This window comes from Passer domesticus, chromosome Z (genome assembly GCF_036417665.1).
Source record: "Passer domesticus isolate bPasDom1 chromosome Z, bPasDom1.hap1, whole genome shotgun sequence".
Lineage (NCBI taxonomy): Eukaryota > Metazoa > Chordata > Aves > Passeriformes > Passeridae > Passer > Passer domesticus.
The window spans coordinates 43,437,909-43,465,534 of NC_087512.1; the positions used below are offsets into that span (position 1 = coordinate 43,437,909).

The 27,626-nt window shown below is 38.4% G+C and overlaps 1 protein-coding gene and 1 long non-coding RNA gene across 18 annotated transcripts in view; one reads left to right on the forward strand and one right to left on the reverse strand.

The window, feature by feature from the left end:
- SPTLC1 (serine palmitoyltransferase long chain base subunit 1) overlaps nt 1–10,904 on the reverse strand; it is a 35,328-nt gene extending 24,424 nt beyond the window's left edge. The window contains exons 1-3 of the mRNA XM_064403387.1: nt 10,797–10,904; nt 9,060–9,167; nt 337–431 (exon numbers count right to left, since the gene is read on the reverse strand). Of these exons, the coding sequence (XP_064259457.1) occupies nt 337–431; nt 9,060–9,167; nt 10,797–10,859 (266 nt within the window). The 5' untranslated portion in view covers nt 10,860–10,904. The remainder of the gene's footprint in view (nt 1–336; nt 432–9,059; nt 9,168–10,796) is intronic.
- A 125-nt stretch (nt 10,905–11,029) lies between these two features.
- LOC135291496 (uncharacterized) overlaps nt 11,030–27,626 on the forward strand; it is a 60,522-nt gene continuing 43,925 nt past the window's right edge. For 13 of the 17 annotated variants that reach the window (XR_010354299.1, XR_010354295.1, XR_010354306.1 and 10 more), the window contains exons 1-2: nt 11,030–12,023; nt 27,232–27,304. This is a non-coding gene — a long non-coding RNA (uncharacterized LOC135291496). Of the gene's footprint in view, nt 12,024–14,132; nt 14,565–27,231; nt 27,305–27,626 lie in introns of those variants that run through there. The other 4 variants (XR_010354302.1, XR_010354294.1, XR_010354305.1 and 1 more) reach the window with 4 other exon arrangements.

Genomic DNA, 27,626 nt, shown 5'->3' on the forward strand with positions numbered 1-27,626 from the left:
TTCAGGAAATATTAAAAAAATTAATATCAAACAATAGAGAACCACAATGAAGGCAAAGATACAACATTCCTTCTCCCACCCCCGATATTTAAAAAAACCACCCCAAAAACAGAAGACAACATTTAAAGTAAGAAAGATCTTAGTAACATAGTCTTGATAATGTTACAAAGCCAAGACCTCTTCAGAGGCAAATTCAGTCCTCCTCTCTCAAAGTGCAATTAATTTATTAAAGGTTTTAAGGATATGGAAATGCTTAATGAGCAAAAAGCTGCAGAAAATGGATATCAAGTATTTGAGTTGAAATAAGTAAACAGAATTTATTTTGGTTACATTTACCCTGAAACAATGTTGTAATTGAGAGCTGGATGATCTTTTGGCACAGGAGGTACAAGAGGCTCTGGCTGCCATTCTTCAATCAACTCTTCTTTTTCCTGATCAGGAGAAAAGAAATACTGTTTGAGAAGGGAATTCCCCTAGAAAATACATTATGCATTAATAAGTAGTTGATAACAATTGTATTAGAAATCATGTATACTAGTACATGTCACCTTTCTGAAACACTTAAAATTGGCATTACCTCAGGATCTTTAAATGAGAGGCTCAAATTATGAAATTGGAAAGGGAATAAGATATCAAGAAACACACACCAGATGTGTCTGTGTATTAAAGATCTTATACTACAGTCAAGAGATGAGATACTAACATGACATCCCTGCCAAATTGTAATCAATACTGTTTCATTCAACATGTTAAATATGAAAATTCTCCTCTACAGTTTATGCAACTGAATATGAATTACATAAAAAATTAATATAAATTGCCTCAATTTACATTCTCAAGTCTTCAACAGTGCTGTTTCAAGAATCTGGCATAAAAAATATTTAGCACAGTAACAAATATGTGAGGAGGATACACTAGAGAAAAACTGTCAAGTGCTCAAGAAAAGGTAAAAACAACTACTAAAGCACATATTCTACACCTAACCATGGAGGAATACTGAGGTCACATTAATTTTCAAAGTAGTACCTAAATTCAGGTTAATCTTAGAGTGGAACCACAATCATAGCCCAAGGAAGAAAACTCCATCCTAACCTCACAACACTAGTGGGCATCTTTATACCATATTACTATCTGTGTGGAAAATAAAAAATCAAAAACATAATTTTACTCCAAGGGTGCTGGTCCACCACACTACAAGCCAGCAGCTGGCTACTGTGCAGTCCTCTCCCATCCAAACATTCCTGTTCCTTGTGCTGGCAGAAGCAGTTAAAAGAATAGACAAAAGCCTTATTCAGATCCAGATGAAAACTAAGTCAGCAAAAGCAGGATGGTATATATGTCTAAACTAGAACCCACAACAAGAGCCCCAATCCCAACCTAGACTGGCTGATGCTATTGGGAAAACACATCCTGTGCTGCAGTTGCCCAGTAGTATCTTATACCTTTCCAAAAGAGTGAAAAAAAGACTTCTAACAATCATAAAGGAGGACGTATGCTCACACAGCATTCACTCTGCTCCTGCAGTAGTTGTTGAAAGGCTCCAAATCCTGAATGTTTAGTGTGTATCTAGAATAATGACTTTTGCATTAATTTTGGAGCAGAGGGCTGTTGGTTGGTGTTGTGTTTCATGTTGGTTTGGGGTTTTAGCAGGGGAGGTTTATTTGGTTTGTTTTTATTAGGCAGCAGAATAAATCAGGTAAGAAGTGGGTGCAGCCTGTCAGTTATGGAAGAAATAAAAGCTTTATTTGACATCAAATGCCTTAGAGGGAAAGACTTCAGGTCCTTCAGGACTACATGCTATTTCTTCTGTTTGGGACCTGAACACAGAACATTTGAACAGCTTTAAGGTAGAGCAGGCAACATAAAATTAATTTTCTTCAAAGAAAGCAGAATTGAAACTGTGTAAGCATGTACTTAGCTTTTTCATTAAAGTAAAATTTTTGAGCTAAGCGTGCAAAACATCATCAAACAGCTTAGCTACTGAGGACACAAGCTCAATTAAAATACCTTTGTCAACGAGTTTAGCAGAAAGAAAAAAGAGAAGTATGTATAGATGGACACTAACTACAGTAAATTAGCACATTCCAATTGCAGGTAAGATTTATGAACATAAAGATAACAAGCAGTTTCTAATTAGTATTCTTATCCCCCACTCACACTCATTTCTAAGAAGTTTCTACTCTTCCCTTTACCATCTTTGCTGCAAACAAACTTAACAGCCACAGATGAGACATGGCAACATCCTAATTTTTCTCTTAACACAACTTAGAATATGTAGAAGTGTAGTTGTCCTTTCAAACACCACCATTTCATTAATTCTAGCTCACATTCATTCTCCTCATCCACTACACAGCATTTTGCTTTTTCATGGACATAGACAAACATTTGCATATTCACATCCTATGTCATCTGTTTCCACCAGCTCTTAGCAGAGGAGGGGACTGGAGATATTGATGATTAAAACAAGCACCGATCTCAATCTAAACCAGCCACCCACCAGTGCAGACTAGATACTGCAAATATTCACCAAAGACCTCAGTACACTGGCCTGCCCTTCTGACTGTTCAGGGTAAACATGACCATCTTCCTCTCAACAACAAGAGAAGGCAGAAACAGACTTTCGTGCATTAACCCAACATCAGAGTACTTTTATCTCTTACCTTCTAAACAGATAAAATTTCACACCAATATTAAAAAAAGTTAATTTTCAAACATACAGATAAACCATCTTTTTAATTCACACTGTAACGTCCTCTATACATACTTGAATTGCACACTTCTCCTGAGTTTGCTGCACTGAAAACATTCACCTGATGAAGAGAATGAACTCCAAACTTTCAGTTTCTACTTTCTTGGACTGCAGTGTACATTAACTCATCCCTCAACTTTTCCTCTTGCCCTTTTATAATTACTTTTAATTCATATAAGCAATAAATAAAATATACATAACATCAAAAAGTGTATATATTTTATTTTATGGCTAATACATAATAAACATGAAAATATAATCTGTAAAATGCTTGTAACTGTATTTTATAAATTATAATATACATACCTTTTTATACATTTAGCTTTAGGCTTTCTAGCTCTTTGAAACCTAACGGTAATATAAGCTTGGTGCAGAGGCTAAAGTCCCCACCTCCATGGCTGTCCCATACTAGAAAGCTGTGGAGGCAGCAATGTTGGTACCTTGCTATAATCTACTAGGCATAACTTTTCCAGCCCCAATATCCCTTGGACTCTGAATTCTCTGGTCTCTGAAGCCTAACCCTACATATAGTGGAATCTTGAATTCGTTTGTGCATATTTATACATAAAGACATCTAAAATCTGTTTATCTAAAGACACTCAGATACCTACACATACAGATACAATGATTTTGGGTGGTTGTATTCTGTTGTATATTTTACTTCTTAATTGCCATATATCTTGGATAAGGAAAATATTTGGATGTAAACACATTCAAACCAAATTATAAAAAAAGTTGCCTTGTTTACTCAGGTTCTTAAGAAAAGGTAGCAATTCTGTTCACAAAAACAGTTCTTAGCTAGCACTAGTGTTCTGAAACGTTGTCATACATGCTTATTCTACATTAATATCAAAAGATTAATAAAACTTTTTATTTACTGGTCCTCAAATAACTCTTTAATTTCACAGTATTTCTGGACTCATGTATCACAATGGGATAAATTGGCACAAATAATGGGCATATCAGTTAAAAATTTCTTTCTTTCAAAGTATGTATGTATGCACACACATAAGAGAAATTGTACCTACCTAGGGAGTCTCGGCTTAGAATTACTGAAAACCTTGACAAGAGCAGACTATCTCTGCTGTTCCCTACAGAACAACATCTGATTAGTCTGTGAATGCTGTTCCTGCAAAACAGCTCTCAAGGTCAATGTATTTCTCATTTCATTGAACATTTGTGCCTCCAAGAGGAACTTTCCAGACTCTTGACTGGAGTAAAATGCATCCCGTGCTACTGCTGCAATTTAGTGGAAATTCTAAAACCAAAGAAAAAACTATTCCCCCCATTTGCAAACGGGAAGATGTGACTCTTAGTGAGTACTTCTGAGATTTTGAGAGAAAAGCTCAGTATCATTACCATTTACTGTAGAGTACAAGACAAACAGACCTGTAGGGCACCTTCTTTTCACACACAGCTAAATGCTGCCATGCAAACTTCCACAGCCCACTCCAGTCCTTGTTGTCACTTTCTACACATTTTACTTTGTGTGAAATCCCAAAAGAATCCATGTCTAGCACGCTCTAGGGCCACAGACTTATTTATGTTTCCTTAAACACTGAACTATCAGGAACTTACAGTATCAGAGAAGTACTCCACCTTTTTAGTTAATGATTTGGGAGATAATATTTTCTAAAAGAAGCAGTAGGAATACTTACAAACACTATTACCAAAGCATAAGAGTTAGCCAGTTGAAAGGTGATTTTTGCACTGGATTTCGCAGTACTCTTGCTACATACACATTTAACTGAACGTAGAATCCACCTTCAGGGTGGATTTCTTCATGGTTTTGGAAGCATGACTCCTAAGTGCACTAGGTTGCACAATATATAAAATTTCCTTCTTGTTCCCCAGGACTGACTTGTCCTAACAGATCACTAAGGTGGCTGTGCAGTAATTGTATTCTTCATTAATATTTTTTACATGGAGCCAGCTCTCCTCTGGCAGCATTCCCAACAATAATTCACAAAGAAACTTCCAGTACCATTACATGAGTGGCTGGCACAAAGGTAGTGTGTGCTCTACCACCTGAGCAGGCCTGCCTCCAGTGGTTCTACCTGACTAAGCTAGTATTTCTTTCCGGTGTGGTAAAGACTGGACACCACAGCATGACTCAAATTAGAACAAGACAGAAAGCAAACCAGTCTCTTTGCTGAACATGTTTCTACATGTAGATGAACACACGCACACAAGCCGGCCTGTATGGGATCCTATACTGTATGAAACAGACTGTACTGGGTCTGGCTGTGAGGGTGGGAATTTCCTTCACTGCAGCTCACACAGTGTTGTAACCAAAACAATGCTGGTAAAACACTAAAGTTGTATCTCTTGCTGAACAGCCTTTGCACAGTTCATGCTCCCTTCCCGCAGTGAATAGACGAGCGATTGAGAAAGAGTGCCCGAGACTGAGAAAGGACACAATCAGGCTTATACTAACGAAAAATAGATTTCATACTGTATGATGTCACACAGTAACAAAAAGGAGAAGAGGGGTTTTAAGGAATTTAGTCACCTTTTGTTTGGGAACTGTCTGATATTGGTCCATCCACTGGAGGCGGAGAGTGAGACATTACTTGTTTTCTGTCTTCTTACACTTTCTTTTGCTTATTAAATAATTCTACGTTCACTCACAAGTTTTCTTGCTTTTACTCCTTTGCTCTGTGAGTAGCTGAGCAGTCTTCAAGCCCACTGGGGTTAATCCACAACACAGACTAATGCCAATTAGGTGCAGATGTTTCATGAAATTTAAGGAGAAGGCATGTCTCTGTGTGTTCACAGCTATTCCCCTACACAAAAGACATGAGCTCTCCTCACAAGAATTATCTACACTGTAGAAACGGAAATGGAATAATTCCATGACTCTGACATATCAGTTTGCTTAACTCTTCTGACTATAGAAGATGTATTCACACTATCCACACTGCTGTATTTATGCTTACTTTCAGTGAACTACCTGTAGACATGACTTTCCCTTCCAAATACAGTTCTTTCTAAAGCAACCACTACTTCCATCTTCAAAGGTCAATGATACAGTCAGCTACTCTAACTCACACCATCTTCAGGGCTAGCTAACTTGAACACAGGATCAGAACAAAGAATGTTTCACCCACGCTATTTTTTTTTTTTTTGCCATCAAGATAAAGGTAACAAGCTGCTGGCGTCTTTTAACAGTCAAACCCTTTGCCGCAATATGGCTCACTGCACTCTGTAACTTTTTGCATCTGTAATCTGCAGGTGAATCAATGTATCTAGTCTACATACAAGGTAATTCTTGATGCCTGGTTGCATTTTTGCTAGTATTCACATTCCTTTTTGCCCTTTAACCTCAGAAATGTTTTTATAAATCTCCACAAAAGTATTATCACAAACAATAACATATTTGCATGCTCCTATTTTTCAGAAGGCCTGTTAACAGCTGTCCTGACAGTGAATTTTAATACTAATACTATAGATAAATGTCATCCTGCTAAAGTAAGGTTATTTAAGCCTAAGCCATTTCCACATTTTTCCTCCTGACATCCTTCTAAACCCTTTCTTCCAATGTAGCAGACTGGCTACATGTCCCAGCTGCTTATCGCCCTCAGTTAAACAGACACAGAACAATTTTCTTCCCCACATAGCACTATTAGAGATTTTTCTGCGTACTTTCTTCAGCTTCAGCAAAATGGTCAGTCACAAATTAAGATGATGAACTGCAACTGCATGATAGAATCCAAGATGCACATAGAGATATATGAGCCAATTTTTTACTTTGTAAGGAAAAGACAGGTTTCATCTTTTTGGGTCACCAGTTATCAAAGAGTTGCAAAAAGCCTTTTCCTGCCTCCTACTGCAGAGAGAATGACTCTTAAAAACAAAAGAAAGTATCATCCAAAATACTAGAAATAAAAACTATCTGATGCACGAAAACTCTACTAGACAAACTGTACTAGTTTTCAGATTGAAAATCTGGGCCTACTTTAAGGCTGCAGCATGTTCTTCCTAGATGATATGAGCACTCAGTGTTTCACCACACTGGAGGTCCCTTTGCATTCATTCCTCCTCCTCCTTGTATTATTATCAAAGATGGCAAACTTTGAGTATCCCATGATCAATTATAACTCTTCCATGCACAAAACTGAACCAGCCATTCTTGATTCCTGCTTAGTTCACTTCCTGCCTCCAGTTGTAGAAGCATTTGGGTTGGAAGGGACATTAAAGCCCATCTAATTCCAACATCCCTGCCATTGGCAGGGACAATTTCCACCAGACCAGGTTGCTCAGAGCCCCATGCAATTCAGCTTTAAACACCTTCCAAGGACAGGGCATCCAAAACTTCATTGGGCGATACGTGCCACTGCCTCCCCATGCCCACAGTAAAGAATTCCTTTCTAGTTTCTAATCTAAACCTGCCACTTTGAAGTCATTCCCCCTTGTATCGTCACTACAAGCTCTTGAAAATAGTGTCCCTCCAGCTTTCTTGTAGGCTCCCTTCAGGTGCTGTAAGGCTGCACTTAGGTCACCCCCAAACCTTCTCTTCTGCAGGCTAATCAATTCCAAATAATTATCTCAGCATTTTCTCATAGTAGAGGCACCTCACTCTGATCATCCTGGTGGCCTTCTTTGGACCCACTCCAACAGCTCCATATTCTTACTGTGCTGGAACCCCAGAGCTGGATGTAGGGTTCCAGGTGGGATTCTCACCACAGCAGAAGGGCAGAATCCCCTCCCTCCCCTGCTGCCCACGCTGCTTTGGATTCAGCCCAGGACACGTTTGGCTTTCTGGGCTGGGAGTGCCCATGGCTGGGTCATGTCCAGACTCTAACCCACCAGCATCCAAAATCCTACTCCCCAGGGCTGCTCTCCATCTGCTCATCCCCAGCCTGTGCCAGTACCAGAGGTTACTCTGACCCAGGTGCAGCACTTTGCACTTAGCCATGTAAAACCTCATGAGACTCCCATGGATCCATTTTTCTGTCTTGTTCTGTCAAATGTGTCAGCCATAGCATTCAGCTTGGTGTCATGTGCAAATTTGCTGAAGATGCACTTGGTTCCATCATCTAAGCCATTAATTAAGGTATTAAATTAATTAAGATATTAATTGAGATATTAAATAACAGTGATCCCAGTACAGATTCCTGAGGGAAACCACCTGTCACTGATGTCCACTGTGACTCAGAGACAATGGCCGCTACCCTTTGGGTGAGGCGGCTCAACCGCTTTCTTATCTACCTACCACCACATCCATTTCTCTCCAGTTTAGAGAGAAGGATGTTGAGGGGGACCATGTCAAAGGCTTTACACAAGTCCAGGTAAATGACAGCTGTAGCCCTTCCCCTGCCCACCAATGGAGTCACTCCATCCCAGAAGGCTACTAGGTTGGTCAGACAGGACTTGCCCTTGGTGAAGCCATGCTGGCTGTCTCAGTAAATACTTGCTGAAGTGCTCTCTAGAACACTCTTAAGCTCATTTAATAAGTGCTCCCCAAATGAGGACACTGCCTACAGTTTTGCTCACAATTATAGACTTGTGTCTACAGTCCTTGTATCCTGTTCATTGATGAATTACATTAAGCATGCATCTTTAATATGCATCATTAGTGAGAATAAAATCAAAAGGCATGCAAACACATGACATAGATGAGAATTACATATACCCATTAAAAATACCCATAAATATCTTTCACAAAGTTTCTTTAGTACCATGAAGAAATTTCAGTATTTTATCCTATGTATAAGAGATAGCACTACTCTGAGGCTAGTCCAGGGACATCTTCAAAACAAACTTTATTCATTTGTGACAGTTGACAGCCAGAAGTCAGGAAGAAATTCCAGTCTTCACAAGTATGGCTTTTTTATTTTCTTGGGATAACATTGTAAAAGAAAAAAACTGCTGCTAAACTACAATTTTTGTGGAACTCATTGTAAACTCTCAGACTTATTACTCACAGACACCACATATACAGCTTGAGCATTTTCCTACCATCTACAGTCTTACAGTTCATTTTGCTTGGTGGGCGTTTTTAACATAGCTCTTTCATTTTTAAAATAAAGCCCTCCACTGAGTAGAGCTAATGACAGTTTTTCATAGCTTAACAGTCATTGTCATATCAGTTTTCCTATTTCTCAGACTCTCAAACACAGTGCTACTTTAAAAGTACAAACTGACACATTTAAGCAACAAGCAGTTCCTCAGTGCAAGGTAAGCTCAGCCTTGGAAGTTAAAGAAAAAAAAGCAAAACCATTTATAACACAGCAGTGGTTCAACACCCAATTCAACACATGAATTGCTAAAAACTGTTTCTCTAAAGAAAAATATTTTTTCACCATACCTTAAGTGTTAGATCAGATCGCTCTTGAAGCTTATATGTCTTGGAGAAAAGAAGTCTGATTATCCATAGTATTAGAATTCCTTCTAAAATGAGATGGTAAGCTGGAGCCTGAAAACAAAAGTATAAAAATGAGTCTAGAGAGAATTCTATTTAAAGCAGTGTGACACAACACAACCATTTTGTCCCTACCAGCACACCTAGAAAAAAACCCAAAGCTGATCATCAGCTGATATATTTCTAAATCAGTGAAAATTTTAATTATATGGAAATGAAATGTTTTTCAGCTATTACTTGTTTAAACTATCAAGTCTGAATGGATTTAGTCTGTTGTTCATACAAAAAATTTGCATAGCAAGAGTAAAGGCCATTAAGTCATACAGGTTGCACCAGTCAGGACCTGTGAAGACAGGCAGCCTTCAAAACAAGCAGAAGTATCCTGAGAGCCTGAAAGTCTGTGACATCCATACAAAGCCACTTCAACTCTCCACTTTTGCAACCTACAGTCCACCAGCAGGGACAGCCAGTATTTACAAGGAAAGACAATTCTGTTCTTACAGCCAGCCAGCTTCTGTCAGTTTTACAGGCACTTTGATCAGGTATAGAACAACTGAGTCGGCTCAACTAGTTTTGTCCTTGTGTCCTTTATTCTCTTGTGTGGACACAAAGTGTGGGAATACACAAAGCAAATGAGAGTTGATACAAGTTAAAGTGCCTGGGGGACAAAAATCAGTTTGCTCTGGAAGCACAGCTAGTTTGAAGTAGATGTGGAGTTATTAGACACCTGGTACTAATGAGGAGTTTAATTATTCCATTTCTGAAAGGCTCTTGTCTATTATTTTTAAAAGACTAAAAGTACACACAAATGAGCACACTCCCTCTTCAAGTCAGGGGAATTGATCCCACACATCAGCATTTTTGGTGGTATCTGACCTGCCAACAATGCAGAACATACCATACATCCAGAAACTAAAGTAAATTGGATGCAAGCTTTTAAAACCAGTAGAGTCCTACAGCATATCGAACTGCAAATAACAAATGTTACTTACTGCAGAGTACTTTTCTGTTTACCACACATTTTAAGAATACGTACACAACACGTATGACACGACATCTAAAGAACACACAGTATACTCCCACTGAGGTCTCTGTGCTTTTTCAGTGCCTACAATTATCCTGGATTCAGCGCACTACAGCGTGCTACCTGCTTCATTAGCTAAGCACTTCTATATTTGGACTGCAAATCTTGCATACATTCTTTAAAAGTTACCACCCTTTGCCAAAGGAAGGGACACAAAAACACCGCCTATCATCAGGACATCCTTTTTAACATCACGAAACAAAGCCTGGGTACAAACACGCACAGCTGATGTCCTCCAGGAGGCAACTCAAGCCCTAACACTTTAACGCTGTTTCTTCCTTTGCAAACGACGTTCCGAAGTTACAAACCCTGACCCCAGTAAAATCCTGTGAACCTTAAGGCTTAATGCTCTGTTACACGCCTTAAATGTCCTTTTATGAACCTGGAGAAATAAGACGTGCGTGTATATTTTCCAGATACAGCCGTGGCGCGCTCACGATTCAGCGAGTGCAGCCCGACGCCGCACACCGACCCGCACCCTGCTCCCGATTCACCACCCACCGCCGCCGTTCCCGGGGCAGCTCCGGCGACACCTCCCCGCTCCCTGCGCCCCAAGCCACTCTCAGGCCGCCCCGCTCGGGGCGCCTGCCCGGCCGCACCTCGTAGAAGGCCTGGACCATCTCCACCAGCACCCACTGCTGCCCCACGCCCGCCGCCGCCATGGCCGCGCCGCCGCTTCCGCCTCTCCGCCCACGCGCGCCAGGGCGCGCCCGGCACGGCACCCAGCGCCCCCTTGCGGCCGGCGCGGCCCGGAGGAGCCTGGGGGCGGGCGGCGGCGCTGGCTCCGAGCGCGGCCTGCCCCTGCGCTCGCCATCGCTCCCGCCTGCTGTGTCCTGTGGGGAGCGCCGTCAGCGAGCGAGGCTGGACTGGGAGTGCCAGAGAATCACTGACTCTCACCATCGGTCGTGTTGGAAGGGACCACAGCCGGTCATCTGGCCCAACCTCCCTGTTCAAGCCGCGACATCCCAGAGGGCATGGCAGGGGGTTGTGTCCAGAGAGTTCTTGGATCTCTCCCATGAGGGAGGCTCCGCAACTTTGTTGTGCAGCCTGTTCCAGTATGCAGTCACCTGCACAGTACAGTTTTCATGTTCGGGTGGAAATTCCTGTGCTTGTGTTTGCGCCCACTGTCTCTTGTCCTCTTGCTCAGCACCTCTGAGAACAGCCTGACTCCATTCTCTTGCTGTCACTCTCTTTAAACACTTATATACATAGATGCACCCTTCAGTGCTGACTAAACAAAGTTAGCTACAAACTGGACTTGCCTAAGAAGATAAACATGGATGTATTAATATGTACTTCCTCACCAGCTTTCAAACCTTGTCCCATTTAAAGTTGAACTTGCTGCAGTTAGCATGGTGTTGCTTTCTCCCCACACAGAGTTCCTCAGCTCCACACTGCCCTAGATGGAATGGGGCAAGGGACAGATCCTGTGCTTTTGTGCTTCATCCACAAATATTACATTTGATACCTCCGTATCTGTAACTGGTGAATTCACTGCTGGAAGGAACAATTGCTCAGATACTTGGCTAATGAATGGAGTGGCAAAAGTAAAACCCGAGTATAGTGGAAATAATGGGTAAGTTTAAATAAGAGCAGAAATTACTATATTAAGAGTCTTGCCAAAGTGAGCGGCCCTAAAAGCTAAAGACTATTGGGGAGAGATAAATGCCATGAAGAAAAAGAGTAGTGTTGAACTCTCCACACAGATGCACCTGGGTGTGGGGAGATGAGTAAGTCACTGTGCGTGGCTATGCATGACCTGAGCAACTGGCTAAAAATCAGTGGAGAAGAGGGGCAACTGGAAAGAAGACTGCTTGGGAAGTGAGGTAGGTGTTAAAGGCAATGTTTGAGAATGGTTTCTGTGGAGCTACACAACTGTGGAGTGTTTCTGATGGTCGTCTTGGACAACACAATAGAAGCACACCCCTTGGGTTTTCAGCATGGTTGGGTGAGAGAAACCTGGGGCAACAGCTGATGAAACAGTTGATAGCAAAAACTTTGTGGCTGTTGCTAACTACAGACAAACAGTAGCTTACAATTTTACAGTGGTGAATAGTTAAAATTAGTGAACTTCACTTTCACACTGCTTGAAATGCATAGTAGTTAATCTCCCTGAGTTTCTGAACTTAATGATATACTTGTCAAATTCCAGTCTCTGCACGATAAAGAGAAATATATGGATTGAGGCCATCTGAAAAGTCAAGAGAGACAATAAATACATCTTTTGGCTTTTAGTTGCATGAAGACTCTTGTCTTCACTGTTAAGTGCTTCTGTGGCCATTGTGTCCCCAGAAGATGGGCCACGAGTTGTCTTGGTGGGCAGTACATTGAGTCACATCTCTGATATCATCAGATTCTGACTTTCAATATTTGACACATATATGTACCATTGGGAGACTAAGAAATTGATTGAACACTGGATGAATTATTTCCAGCATGAAATGCAATGAAGTTAATAACATACTAACTAGTAATTCTTCTGGCAGTGGATTTGGAGTTCCTGGTCTGGATTATCATAGTGCTGGGTCTCTCATGGTAATGAGCCTATCCCTATTGCTCAGCAGTTTCATTGTTTCAACACAGGGCTACTGCTGCTAATCGCTTAAGGCTGCTTTACTTCTGACAGTAATAAAGCGAGGGAGGTAAAGGGACAAGTCCTTCACAATGGCAGTTTATGACTGGAGAGAAAAGGGAGAGGAAAAATATCTCTGAAATTAAAGACCTGATGAAAGCTATGGAGATAGTGCCCTGTAAGAATTCCTGATCTGTATGTTTCAAATTCTGTATTCCCCCATATTCTCCATTTGCACAGTATTTCTAAACCACTCTGGATCTTCCTCACCAACCCACTAATTTCTCACACGCTGCTTTGAATCCCCAGCTCAGTTCCCCTAGGTCAACACTGGAATTCCAGCTATCTGATGTTGTTCTCTAGTCACTCCAGAAACTGAAAAATTAGACTTAGTACGGATAAGGATTTTAATTTTTTCCTATCACAGATGTAGGCAGTGCCAGTGTTTTTTCTGTCCTCTTTGCACTAATAGTTCTTCCTCTGGCTTCTTCATTTTTGCTTTGTCAAGTACGAGATAAAAAGTCAGAGTTTCTATTGACCTGGTATCAATTGAGAAGGGGAGAATGGCATTGGGAAGTGGCACATAGCTGTGAAGGAGTGGTGGTACTTGCTGCCATCTTAGTTGTATTGCTGTGTTGGAGGTATGTGTATGGTAGGCAGAGAAATGTGGGAACTGGTGGAAAAAGTTCCTGAGGGTCATTTACTTCTCCCCTGCCTTCTCCAACCGCACTCACAGAAGGGAGATGATGGTACTGGAGATTCAGGACATAAGGAAGTGTTTGCAGCTATTCTCACACATTGTAGGTGATGAAAACTTAGTTTAGATTATGGTGGTTTTAGTGTGCCTAATTGTAACATGTTGGCTTTGTGACTACCCTGAAAAAATTATAAAAAAAATAAATAAAGTGTTGGGAAAGCAATCCCAAAATGGCAAGGGGAATAGCATGATAATACTAGTTAGTCCTTTTACTCTTTGAAACTTGATGCTCCACTGAGATGATTCTGGCAGCAAGCACAGAAAACTTTCAAAGTCAGTTGAAAGCTGTCTGTTAAGCCAGAAATTGTGTCTCAACTCTTAATGAGAAGCCCAAAGATGTTGCAAGAGTACTGTGCAAGTGCCAAGAAGAACTGGAATATCAGGTTCTGTCAGTTACCCAATATCTGGAGGAGCAATTATAAACAAGGCAAGCAGAACACAGGATAAACTTTATGTTATCTAAATCTGTGCACCATTGCATCTCGGAAATGTGCTTAATCCAAGTTCTATAGCTCTGATCCAAGTTCTAGATCTTCTAGATCTTCTATAGCTTAATCCAAGTTCTGAATTAGCTCTGAATTAATTATTAAATTAGAAAGCACAAATCTGTCTCAGGTCTGCATGGGAAACATCTGGAGATCTCAATTTTGGACACAAGATTTGTGAAAGAATAAGAGCACCTAGTGGTCAAAGCACTGGTGCATTCTAGCTGTTCTGAAGTCTTCCATGGCGCCTTGAACAACTGTAGCGACTAAGTGGCATAAAGTGGAACTGCTGTAATGTTTTCCTGGCATACCAAAAGGGCCAAATTTAACCTCAACTGTTTGGACTTAACAACAACCATGTAAGAATGACCAGAATCTTCTTTTTAAAGTATTTTCAGCCAAAGGTGGACCTTTGCAATGAAAATCTCACTTGTCAAAGAGATGGACCTCTTTTCAATGCTTGTTCCATATGTGGGCTTGGCAGCACTGGAGTAAGCATTGAAATTTCCAGTACATGGCTGAACTAACCATCTTAAGATGGAATTGACACCAGGTAGGCCTAGTTCTGTGATAACTAAAGAACTTGTATTAGGAACTTGTAAGAGCTGTAGGGACCACTGACCGAACATACACTATTTAAGTGAGAATGTTTGCCTTGCAGAGAACCAGTTAACATTTGTGGTGTTGCAGTATTTCTGTTGCAAAGTTAGGTTTTGTATCTTGTGTGTTTAGATCTCACATATCTCTCATTCAAAACTTTAGACATATTCAGATTGGGGTTTTGCAGCCCAGAACTTCCACCTGGGTTGGTTGCCCCTGCTGCAGAACAAACTAGATGTGTGACTCATTTGTTTCTCTCTCTCATCTCAATACACAACTGAACTGCTGTCCACCCTATACTTCAAAACCTTAGTCCAAACAGCACATTTTTAATTCCAAATTGTGTCAGTCTAAATCTCTTTTATTTTAGAAAAATAAACATTGTATTAATATAACATTTTAAATTTGTGTTTTCTTCTTCTTGTCCCACTTTTTGCTTATACTGAATTGACTAATTGCCATTTCTCTTAGCATATTTGAATTAGAAACATAGCAGACATTATGAGGAGACCTGTACTCAAAATTACTTTGATGGAGTTAAAGCAGGTTGACCATAATGATGTCAAGATCACAACAGCAAGAGTAATTCAGCCAAAATAAATAATGCAGCATGTTTTGAAATGCTGTCACCTCATCACATACAAAATGTCCAAACTGACTAGATTCAATATGCAGAGTGATAAGTAATAACATCATGTGCCTGCATGAGACTGGGTTTTTCTAGGCTGAAAAGTAATTTTCATATGCTATTTCAAAGTGGTATAATGAACTAATTGGATATGAATTTTGTGTACCACATACAACATGCACTATAGGCAAGGTAGAGCTTGAGACCTGCAAGATGAGAAATAAAACCACAATTGGCATGAATTCTAACTGTCAGTAAGGTGTCCAACAGAAGCTCATGGGGTTTGGCTCCAAAGGTTCATATTCTACATGTCTTTTAGCTATTGTCATGCAGGCCTCCTCTCATAAGAATGAAACTGGAAGAGAAGCAAAGGGGTATCAATCCTATGTCAATTACATTTATTTACCTTAAGAACTGGACTCCAACCTCATACAAGTGTCTTAGAAACTCTTGTCATCGATGTTTTCCACACTTACTGTTTTGATGTAGAAATTTCAAAGGAGTATTTCATCTGCTGATGCTCTGACTAACTAAAGGCCATGTGCTAGTGGAACCGAAATAGACCTTTAGCCTCTGTGTGGTTACATGAAGGTCACACTGGTTTGTACAAACTCCTCTACTTTTAAAGCACTGCTATCCACTTATTGTCTTGTATAAAAGTGGGATCTCTAATGACATTTTCTGCAACAACAAACAGTGGAACCATTATTTGAAGGTTTTTATGAGGCATAGAGACTGTAACCTCTGTACTGAGAAACACGAAAATGTGATGCATGCAGTTTTCACATAGTTACAGCTAGATGCCACAGACAAGGATGCACTAAAAATAAGGTGAGAAGAAGTGAGAATTTGGTTGTTGTTGTCAGATTATCTTTTGAAGCAAGATTGTTTTTGTTTTTTTTTTTTTCAAAAATGCTGCAGTGTGTATTGCAGATTTCATTTGCCTGCAAATAATAGGAATTAATAGTCGGCTACACAATCATAATATTATAGGTAGTGGCCACATTGTACTACAGTTACAAGCAAACGTACAGAATCTGTGAAAGGTAGTATCTATATCAGAGACAAGCTTTTTCTGTACTGGACTGTTATTGTAAGTGTTCCCCAAAATTAGGTTTACAGTGGGGTTCAGATGTAGGAAATCTCATGGAAACCATGTGTGGATTTAAAGCTGAATTTTTAAGATTAAAGTGGTGATTTTGTCCTCTTGATACACAGAAACGCAATAGATACCTATCTTCCAGGACCAGTCTTAGTGAATTGGTTTGGCTCAGGAACCACAGACATGCATGTTAAATTCATTCAGTAAGCTGATCATATTTAAATATTAGCAGCAGATTTAGCCTTCTCATTCTGCCACAGTTAGTTGATGACAACAATTTGTTGTTAGTAGACAACAAATCTTTGCGATGGAAAATAGAAAAAGAACTATTGAGCTTCTTCTGGCCTACTATATTGCAGAACTCAGATCAAAATGAGTATGAAATTGTTCTCTCTGCAGTGACTATTTTTGTCAGCCCTAGCAAAAAATACAAGAATAGCAGACAGTTGGAGATTTTGCGGAAAGCAAAATTAGCTTTTGATCATACCTTCCTTGTGGCTCACATGGCTCAATATCTGATTGCTTCTTATATCCATGTAACACTGTGGGGCATTGAAGCATTTTAGAATTCCATTCTCTCTTAACCACCTCAGTCTAAATGTTTGCTTTAAGTTAAGCATTTAAGCAAATTGTAAATCTTCACAAACCCTTTCCAGGAGCTTTGAGAGTAGATAAAGCTGTCTATGATAACAGTCTTTTTTTCCATAATGACTGGGTTTCACCACTGAGGTTGGCAGAATAAAGTGCTCTCAGTGACACCATTGTGCTGACTAAAGCCAGTATTGATTACTAATGCATTCCCTGGTACCTTCCACAGATGGTGGGACTTCTTGTCTTTGTGTCTGCTTCACTTCAGCTCCTTTGCTGTTTAGGTGGCTCTGTATTTTAATGGTAAAAGTGCTGTCTGCAGTGTCTTACTAGCATTTTAGAAATAAATACTAGTATTTTAGAAATAACAGCAGTCGGGTGATGCTATCAGAGTAGAGAAAAGTTTGAAAAGTCATGGAAACTTCAATTTTTTAATGCACAGTATTCACCACAGAGTTTGCTTCCTTGAAGGTGTATATATATGTAAAAATGCCTGTGAAAGAGGCAACAAAGTATTCCTTTGCCAGATAATGATTTTTGCCAATATACTGAAGCACAGAAAAGCACTGTATTGTTTGCAGATCCATGCAATGCATACCAGAGCACTAGTTGAAATTCTTTGTGGTTATAGGTAAAACATGTGTGCTTGTGTTGGCAGAGCTAGTCTAGTCTGACAGGCAACACCTTGCATGTATTTGTTACTCAGAGAGTTGCCACATCTACAAATTCAGACCAGATTTGGCTAAAAACATTTTTTAATTGATAGACCAATGCCCTTTCAAGCACTGAAATTCTTACCTGGCTTTTAAATCATATGATTTTACCTGAGCAAGGCCTCAATAAAAGCACAGTTCTGCATTCAACTGCTCTTTCATAGTGAATTAGTGGAATACAATCTCTGTTCTCCATAGTCACCCCAGGTATTTCACAAAACTAAGTAATTGTAAGCAGTTAACATCTAAAAGATAAAATAAACTAGAGAAAATTATAATGTTGGGGAATAAAGTTACTGAGAACCCCTCAAAAGACTTTCCAAACATAGAGTAATTGTTGAATATAGCTTTAAGAAAGACCTGAACAGGGTATTGAGACAACAATGAAGTCCTTGTAAATGGATGAATGTTGGTGCCCTTATAAGACAGAATCATACCTTTCTGACACCTCTGAAAACCTAAGTCTCCTGAAATCAAAGAAGAATATCTTATTTTTTGAAGCTTTGCAGAATTTCACAGTGCATCACTAAACCGTGGGTTTACAGCGTCACTTCTGTAAGATATTTGGAAAACAGTTTGCTGTATGCAATTATTTATGCCAGTAGCTGAAGCTAGTAAACAGTTTCAAGTGAAAAAATGGTCACAACATAGCTTCTGCTCCATCTGAATATTCTCCTAATTATTCCTGAATTACCCTAACTGATTTTTCCCCCTTCTCTCGAAGAAAATGTCTTCAATTTTGTTGTTCTAATGGTAGGACATTTTTAATATAAATTCCCGTTTATACCATTGTTTCACTTTAAAATTCACCTGACTGGTGATGTCTTAGAACAGTGTTCTGAGAAATGCAGTGGACTGCAATTCACGTAGCTTGTGCTTTTTGGTTTTGAAAAACAAGCAAGCTGATTTTCAGTTGCTAATTCTTCTTTGCAAATTTTATATCTATACTGCTGAGTTAGATTCTGAGTGATTATTTTAAAAGGCAACAGTAATCTTAATGTGTGAGATGAAAAAGCAGCTTATAATCAGTTGGTCTTTGCTTAAACATAGTAAATGGAACAATTCTAAATATAATGATTGATTTTTCCAGAAGGCAGGAAAGGACAAACATGTTCACTCTCAGAGCAGTTCACAAGTAGAAAAGAGTGTGTGAGATGTCACTTTCTTCAGCTAGTATCTGTAACAGAAGTCACTGACTGTTCCAAATGCAAATAGTTGATTCTTTGGATGAGGCAAAAAATCTGGAGAAAAGTCTGGTAAATTATTTATCCTTGGAAAAGATACTTTTTGCTAGATTTCCGTACAAAGAAGCTGATCAACTCTACCAGCTCTGTTGATTGCTATCAAAACCAGGAAGTAAAGCAACCCAATCACTTTCTGTCTTCCAAGGCTTACCACATTTTTCCAATTATAAAACATTTACATTTCATCAAAGCCAGAAAACAATTGATAACATTTAGAGGCACTTCTAAGCAAATCTTAGTTCCTTCTGTACCTGGTAACTAAAAATTCTTGGTGTGATTCATTGGAATGTGTTTGTAGTTATGTAGAAAGAAAAGAAATCCACTTGTTAAATTCTGTGGCATTTAAGTAGTGCTTGAGAATTCTGTGTTCAGTTTTGTGATACTGTAACATTACCCATGTTTCTTTCTGCTCTAAGCACAGCTGTGAAAGAAGAATAGCACATTGTTTAGTTGTCAATAGTCTTATCATGAAACGGGTGGCTTTTGCAATAGAAGTTTTTACAGTCATTTCATATTTCAAGGCTTTTTGTATATGGATCTCATCAGGAAGTGAGTGAGACAATAAGAATTTGGAATTGTGGCACCAGCATTCCCAGACACATTTCTTTATTCCATATGGAGAAAAAAATGCTTAAAAACATTTGCAAAATTACAGTACATTTTCCAAGTGATTTTTCTGTTAAATATTTTAACCAAATTTGGACCTATGTGGCTAGCTACAGAAACAAGGCTTGTCATTGCCACCCTTCCCTGCTCTTAACCACACATATGTTTAAAGGTTTGAAAGAATAAGCAGGGTTTGAAAAAATATCATTGTTGGGTAGATCCTGAGACCTCACCAACAAAGCAATTCTTGATGAGTGTTGTAGAACCCCACTGAAGTAGCTCTAGCAGCTAACACCAGTTGTCTGCAATCACTGACTTGGAAGGATTACTCTTGCTCTCGTAATCTTAGAAGAGCCATAGTGTCCTGGTATCCAAAGTGGCAGACTTGTGCTTACTTAAGTAGTGCACAATTGGAAATTTAGCTACTCTCAAAAATGCAGGGTTAAGTAAAAGACATAAAATCTAGATTTTTCCAATTTTTGTACTTGCTTTTTGATTTAGATCCCTAATCTGCCGACACCAGGATGCGAGGATGGGTATTTAGGGGATCAACTACAAAAATTCAGGTTCTGTGTTAGAGATTAAATATATTTATATACCAACCAAGGAATCCCAGGGAAGAAGATTGACTCATTGCTGGCATATTGGAAAACTTACCTAAGAATAATTCTCTTCCTTTCTTTTATTTGTTTATATGTTTGTTTGAAAGCATAAAGTAAAAACTGAATTGAGATATACAGAATTTTGATATTTTTTCCTGATCCTTCAGTCTTAAATTTACACAAACATAGAAGAAACATATTTTGCCTGTTCCCAGACCTTTGTGGAAATGAATGAAGTAAAAACATTGTGCTGCTCAACAGATGAAAACTGTTTATGCCATTTCGCAACTAGCCTTTTTTACAAATGTAAAATGTTGGGCACAAGGGGACATTTGCTGCCAGCAAGAAGCAGTGCACTGAAGGCATTTGAACAGAATTCATGTAACAATGTTGAAGGAAAGTAAAAGTTACAGATGTCAATAACCATTGTAACTAAATTATTTTTAAAATATATGAAACTTGCGTGGGATTGGTTAGCAGATTTGATCCAGTACCTAGAAAATACATCAATGGATAAAAGGCTAGAGTAATACTAACATACTTTTAAAAAATCTGCTCAATATGGAAAGTGTGTCAGAGTGATTGTCAGGGGAATTTTAGATTGGAGCACAGCTATATTTCACTGGGAAAAAGTGTACTATTTGTTTTTGATATCTTGTCTATTTTTAGTTGTGTAATTTTAATGAAACACTGTTATGTTAGTTTTCCATTTGGAAATTCTATACCGTACATTAGACAGCTGCTGAAGCTTCTTTCAAGCATACATTTCTCTATTTTTGTGGTGCTTATTCTTTAGGAGGCTAAGAAAATGCATTTCTGAGCAGTAAAAGTATTGCTATTAATTTGGGGCATTTAGCCTAAAAGTCAAGAATCAATGTACTGTAAAGACAAAACTGAAATATTAAATACAATTGTGTTGCTCATTTCTGTCATAAGGATTTTTCAAATATCTTTTGACTTCCAAGTGCACATTGTCAGTGTGTCTACTATCACAACTATAAACACTATCACTTGCTTTGTTGGTGAAAAGTTTTTTCATTTTACATTTATTGTAGCAGTTGGGAGCTGCTCAAGCTCAGCTAGTTAAAACTATTTCAGAGATGGCAAATCAAAATAGTAATGGGGATCAGAAAAAAAAAGTGAAAAACATACCAGAGCTCTCAATTCTGTGGACTGGCTCTGTTTAAAGAAATCCAACAAAACAAAAACCAACAAAAACCACAACCAACCTTACAAAAAACCCACAAAACAAAAAGGAGTGTAGGAAATGGCTTGGGATAGCATTTTCTATTTTCTATTTTCTAGACTGCATCTATGATTTAGTGTATTAATGACAGAAAAAATATGCATACATCACAAATTTAGTCTACTATGAACACTGTACATAGATCTTAGCCTTAATAGTGCTCAGAAATTTAACATTTCCCTGCCTGGTGCCTTGCACCAAGTCCCTAGGTACTTGTGTCTCTGGTTTTCACCTGATAGTCTGGCAGTTGGAGTTTTTTCTCTGGCCCTGACACTGCTGTGAATGGGGTAAGACCATCTCCCACCCACAGGGCAATAGTGTAGTTGCACTTGGAAGACCCTTGAGGCATGCTCTGCCACCTACCAAATGAACACTGCTGATTCAATTTGTCAGGATGAGTCTGACCAAATTTCCATTTTTTGGACCAAATATCGGATAACTTTTCACCTGGGCCACAAAAAAACCCACCCTGACAACAAAAGCAAACCACCTTGAGAGCAGAACTCTTTACAGTACATTTCCTCCCTGGGGGAAGGATGAAAGTACAAACAACATATGGTTAATGTTAGCCATGCTGTTTTAAGCCCTAGAAGAAGCTCAGACAGCATGGTGCTGAGTGAGAACACACAAGCAGTGGAAAAGTGGTCTTTAGGTAATTTCTGAGGAGGGTTGCAAGTGCTGAGATGGAAAGACACGCTGATGTTGCAGAAAACATTTTTGCTAGGATTATAGGGAAATAGATTGTTGAAGGGGGAGCTTAATATGTGGTGAATAATCCATTACCTGGTTTTTATTATTCAAGTTACAGCAGTTGGCTGTCAAACATTTATTAGCTGTTTAATGCATTTAAATTTAATATAAATGAAAGTTTTTTCTTGGTTTTCATTGCTGGGCTTTTTGAGGCAGTAGTTTGTGAGTTTTTGCAGGAACAGAAGAGGTTGCATATTTTTGCTTTTATCATTTGGATTAGTAAATATTTTAGATGGTGAGGAAAAGATTTCAGTGGTCAAATTTCATTTTTAATATTGAGTGGACACCAGAAGGAAAACCATTTCCAAAACCAAATCCCCCCCCCCATTGGGGGATTAGACAGTAAAGACAGTTTTCCATTCTTATGAAACATGCTTTATATTTTCTTATAAGTCAGTCAGCATGCAAGTCCTAAAGCAATGGATATCCCTCAAAGGATTATCTCTTGTTATTGTTCAAACTGCCAATTATATTTAGCAATTTTTCTATCAGAGTTTTAAAACAAAAAACAACTAATTTATGGAAAAATATCAAGCCAGAAAGGTTTAAATGTTCACATTATTTCACTGGAAAAAAATATCATTCCTATATCTGAGACACTGTCCTAGATTCTTACTGTGGCTAATCACTTATTCTTTACTGTCCTGCTGTGAAGAATGTCTTCTTAACCATGAGGTCTTCCCTTGCTTCTTCCACTGTTTGATGTTCAATATTTCTACTTTTTGTGATAACCATTCACCCTCTCAGGTTTAATATAAATGTCTTACTAGAGCTGGACCACCACATGAAAATCTTAGTTTGCATATACGTATATCTTCCAGCTTCCTTCTCTTTGACCTCCTGCAAAACATTAGCCCAGGATGATAGCAATTTCTGCACTCAATTATGCTGTAAGGAACAGTACTGTGACTATTTTTTCAAGTCCTTTAGAAGTGCTGCAAGTATGTCTGACTCAATGCTTCCTAAAAACATCAAGTTATATTAGTACAAATCTTACAGTTATGGGATACTACATATGCGATGCAGTGACTTAAAAATGTATTAACTTTGGGCTGTTTAGCTAAGGGCAGCCTTTTATGCTTAATGCAAATCTTTTGTTGTTGTGCATGTGCTTTTAAACAGTACTGTGGAAAAGAAAAATTACAAAGTGGTAATATCCCATTGTCAGAGAGTGAGTAGAAGTAGAAATCCTTGGTTAATTACAAAAGGTAATGTGTATAACTCAGATCTGAGCTACACTGTCACCTTATGAGGGCAGACCATGAGGTTTCCTTGTATACTTACCATGTGTATGTAACGCAGATCAGCCAGGGAACTCCAGATAGACATGTTTCCGTACCAGTTAACTGTCCTGGGTAGTCCAGTTGGAAAATTTAGGTAACTCCTCCGAATTGTTTTGTAGCAGTGATTCCACAGGAAATAATCTCCAGATTTTTTTTACATTTCAAGTCTTAAACTGTATTAAAATTTTGTGGTTTTGAATATAACATCCATCCTGATGTAAATCTTTCTTTATTTAAGTTTAATTGGTATTGTTACAGTATAACTTTGAGCCAAGATAAGTTTACATTTAGTGCTACTGGTATTTTTTTTCATGCTGGAATATAATATTGTGGGAAATAGCAACAGACACTTGGACAGTGGCCATCTAAGACATATCTGGAGAGAACCGCAAGATGTCTGGTTCTTACACAGTTGAGCAGCTTGCTTCCCCAGGAGCTAGTTTGCTATAACTACTTTTTTTTTCTTCACACAAGACAAAATACCTGTGTCTACATCACACAGGCCTTTGATTAGTACAGCAGCCTTGTCATAGCAGAAATCTGCAAGTACTACAGAGGAGCACTTGCAGGATTTTTATGCAAGTATGGAGCAATTTTATTACAAATATGAAGCAATTTTATTGCCCCTCTAAGTCTCCAGGGAGAGCATCTTCTACACTGTGTCAGCATAGCATGTTTTTGCTCGTTAGGCTGTTGCTGCTCTGTGATGATTTTGTTTTTAGAGAACAGTCTGCCTGTCTCCCTCACCTTGGTAATTATGTTCAACGGTTGATACTTTGGTGCCTTAGATTCTACCTGTTTGGGGCAGGGATCAGCTGGCTTTATTTGGGGGTCTTCTCTAATTACATTATAAGGAGTGTGCAGCAAAGGACTGCATGGTACTGCAGTGCAGAAATATATCAAGGGGAAAGTGCTAAAGGATCAGCTATTTATAGCTGTTCTTGGTAGACAGTTGCACAGGTTAGGCATTTGTGTACCTTTACACATGTAAATGAAAAATTAGTTTCTCTTTTGCAAAACAAGAGTCAGGGCTTCAGATGATATAAACCTTTTACTGCAGTGCTTAAAAAGAGAACTTTCAAAAGCTGTTGGTCTTTCTTATCTTCCTAAATGTAAGGGCTAGCAATTAAGAAAGTCAGCAGGCTCTATGAAATCTCTGATTGTTATGAAGCACAACCTCATTTTTTGTATTCACCCACTTTTTTTCTCACTCTTTTCTATTTTCCTTTTACTGAACATCTGAGAAACACACCGAAAATCACACAACTTCATTGATGTAAGGAAAACTCCAAGTATTTCTCAGGATGGTTAAATCTTCTTAACTGTTTATAAAACTCAATTTTATCCTGCCATTATGCTCAATTTTATTCTGCCAATATGCTCTCAAATATCAGGTGCCTTGGAGGCTATGGCTGTAGCAGAACTGGTCATCACGTCTTTTGTGTGCCAGTCAAAAATGCTTACCTAGTTGCTGCTGAATTTCTGCCTATTAAAACAGCCAGTGTTGGGTAGCCTTTACTTCCTGGACTGGAAACTAGTGGTTCATTCCTCATCCATGTATCTATGTCAGCCAGGTTCTAACCTATAGAAGTTGTGGTAAATTTAGTTATTCTGCTGCATTTTAACCTACCAGTGTTCATATCTTACAAGCTTTCAAGATTGCTGATTCAAATCTGCTAAACTCCTTCACCATTCATTCCAGTAGTACATTAGCTTTTTTGGGGGGTTTTAATTTGTTATATTTCTTCTGATGATTTTTCCACCACACCTCAATTATATTTTAAGCTATATTAAAAGAGATTGATCTAGTACTGATAGAAAAATTAACTGGAATTATCAGATCTGAATGTTCAGTCACTCAAATATTTATTTCATTAATCTTTTTTTTTTTCCCCTTATAACCCACTCTGCAAAACAACAATGAATTTACTTAATTACCTCAGGATTAACTAAGAATTTTTCTGTAAAATTGTTGTGGTAATTTCTGGCCACTAGAGAGCAGATTTGGTCTGTAAAGAGTAATGCATGCTCACCTGAGATGTCAAAAGGCTGGGAACAGCATCCTGTAAATAGAACTTGATAATATGCATATATTAATATCTTCTTCTGAAAGCTACTTTAGATTCTTCCCTGATTATTAGAAATTGTTTCTTTCAGAAACTATAATGGTTAAAAGTTACATGTGTTTAAGCACTTCAAATAAAATGCTACAATTCTCTTTACATTAACCTGAAAGTCAGGAAGGAGTAAAACATTAACATTACTGGTTCAAGTATACTGCCCTGGTAAATGTTGTATGAACCGATGGAAAATAATTAGCTCATGTTAGTTTATGTCTAATTCTTAAATGTGTCACTCTAAATCACCTTTCATTTACTTGGACTTTCTATTAAGGTTTATCTAGGAGCAACTTGGACACACCTTTTGGCTATTGAGGTATTGCAAAGTACCTGTGGTGGGGCAGGGCAGGGCTTTCACATTCTGTTTTCAAGATTTCTGACTATCTGAAGGAAGCAAGGACTTGTCAAAAGCAGAAAAGGAAAGCTCAGAAATCCTGTTATGTGTTCAAATGCACCACAGAACTCTAATATTCAGCGGGTAATTCTGAGTTTGTTAAAATCAGTAATTGTGCTAATTCTTTCATAAAATATGTGTAAACCCAAGATTTACTGCCAGGCAAATACTCTCACACAAGTTGCATCCTTCAACTGAGGACACTTAATACATATCAAAAATTATATTTGGTATATAATTTGTATATACTTAGAGAATATATATTTTAGAAGATATAGAAAAATATAAATATATATAGAAAAATATATCTTGATATATATATTGATATATAATTTTTAATAAAAATGTGTATTTTTAAACACTTCAAGATGTTTTTATTGTTCCACTAGCACACCATGGAGAAAAAGTGCTGCTGAACAAGGTCACAAACTGACACAGTCAGTGTGACAACCAAGATTCATGGGCCAACAGTGATTTATCCCTTACATTATTCTGGTAGTACGTACTTGTATATTAGGTAGTACATATCCTACACATGCAGTTTGCTAGCTGAATTAGAAACCAAACATACAATATTCTGTGATCACTGCAGGATGCTTGAAGAACTTCAACAGTTAATTCTTTTTCTACTCAATTTTCTTTGTTATGTTCTGTCAACTCGAATGCATGTATAGGTCATAAAAGGAAGTATTTGAAGATTTGAAAAAATATCTGTATCAGAAGCAGAGAGTGGTTTAAGTGTCCTGTGATCTCATTTAAGATTACCTTATAGGTTCTAAGTACAGAGAATCCAGCTTATATAATAATTGTGTATCTCTTTGTGAGGTGTGGCTTGAGTGTTAAGAATCACAAACATTTCAAATTAAATTTTAATCACCTCTGAGTTATGTGACAGATCCCTTCTGTTAGGGGATTGAGAGAAACATTTATTTCACTTAATCTTGTTATACTCAAAATATGGATTAATATATTCTTGGACATTTTTACCATATGCTTGTCTCTGTTTTGGCGGAAGCGACTGTGGAAAAACAAATTAAACTGAGATTTGTGAAACATGACTAGGAAGAGGAATTCAAATGCATGTCCTCAGAAGACTTCAACCATAAAAACTTAACTCAGATATTCTGAAATGCTTCTGCACTGAATCTATTCTCCCAACTATACTCTCACTATTTTTGCCTTTGTGATGTCCACTTGTAACTGGAGAACAAGATGATGAGAAACAGAAAACATATCTCTCCTCTACCCAAATAGGAACAACTTCTTGGCTGCCATACTGCACATAGAAATTATATAATTGTTTTTTAAATACTAGGGTTTAATGATATCCTAATATCATTTAAGCAGGGTTGAAGGTTCCTATGAGTAAAAGAGAAGAATGGTGAAATCCAGTTTTCTTCAGCATTTCAGAAAGAAGGTATGAGAATGATCAGCTATGGCTCAGTCTTGTCATATGAGATGCAATGATATGGTGTCTCATTTGCTGTCTTCCTGAATAATCAAACATTATGTTCACTTTGTCATTCTATGTGGTTTATTTCCCTAGATTTCCCTAGAGTTTCAAATATACTAGGAGATGTCACTGTCTTTGTCTAGCAATTTCTCCATCCAAGATGGGGATCTGAGTATTTCAAAACCAGCACCACAACCATAACCCTTGCTGATGTTACATTGACGATGTCCCCTAGGGTTCACTGAGACAAGAACTGAACTCCTCAACAGCTGCTGGCAGAATCCAG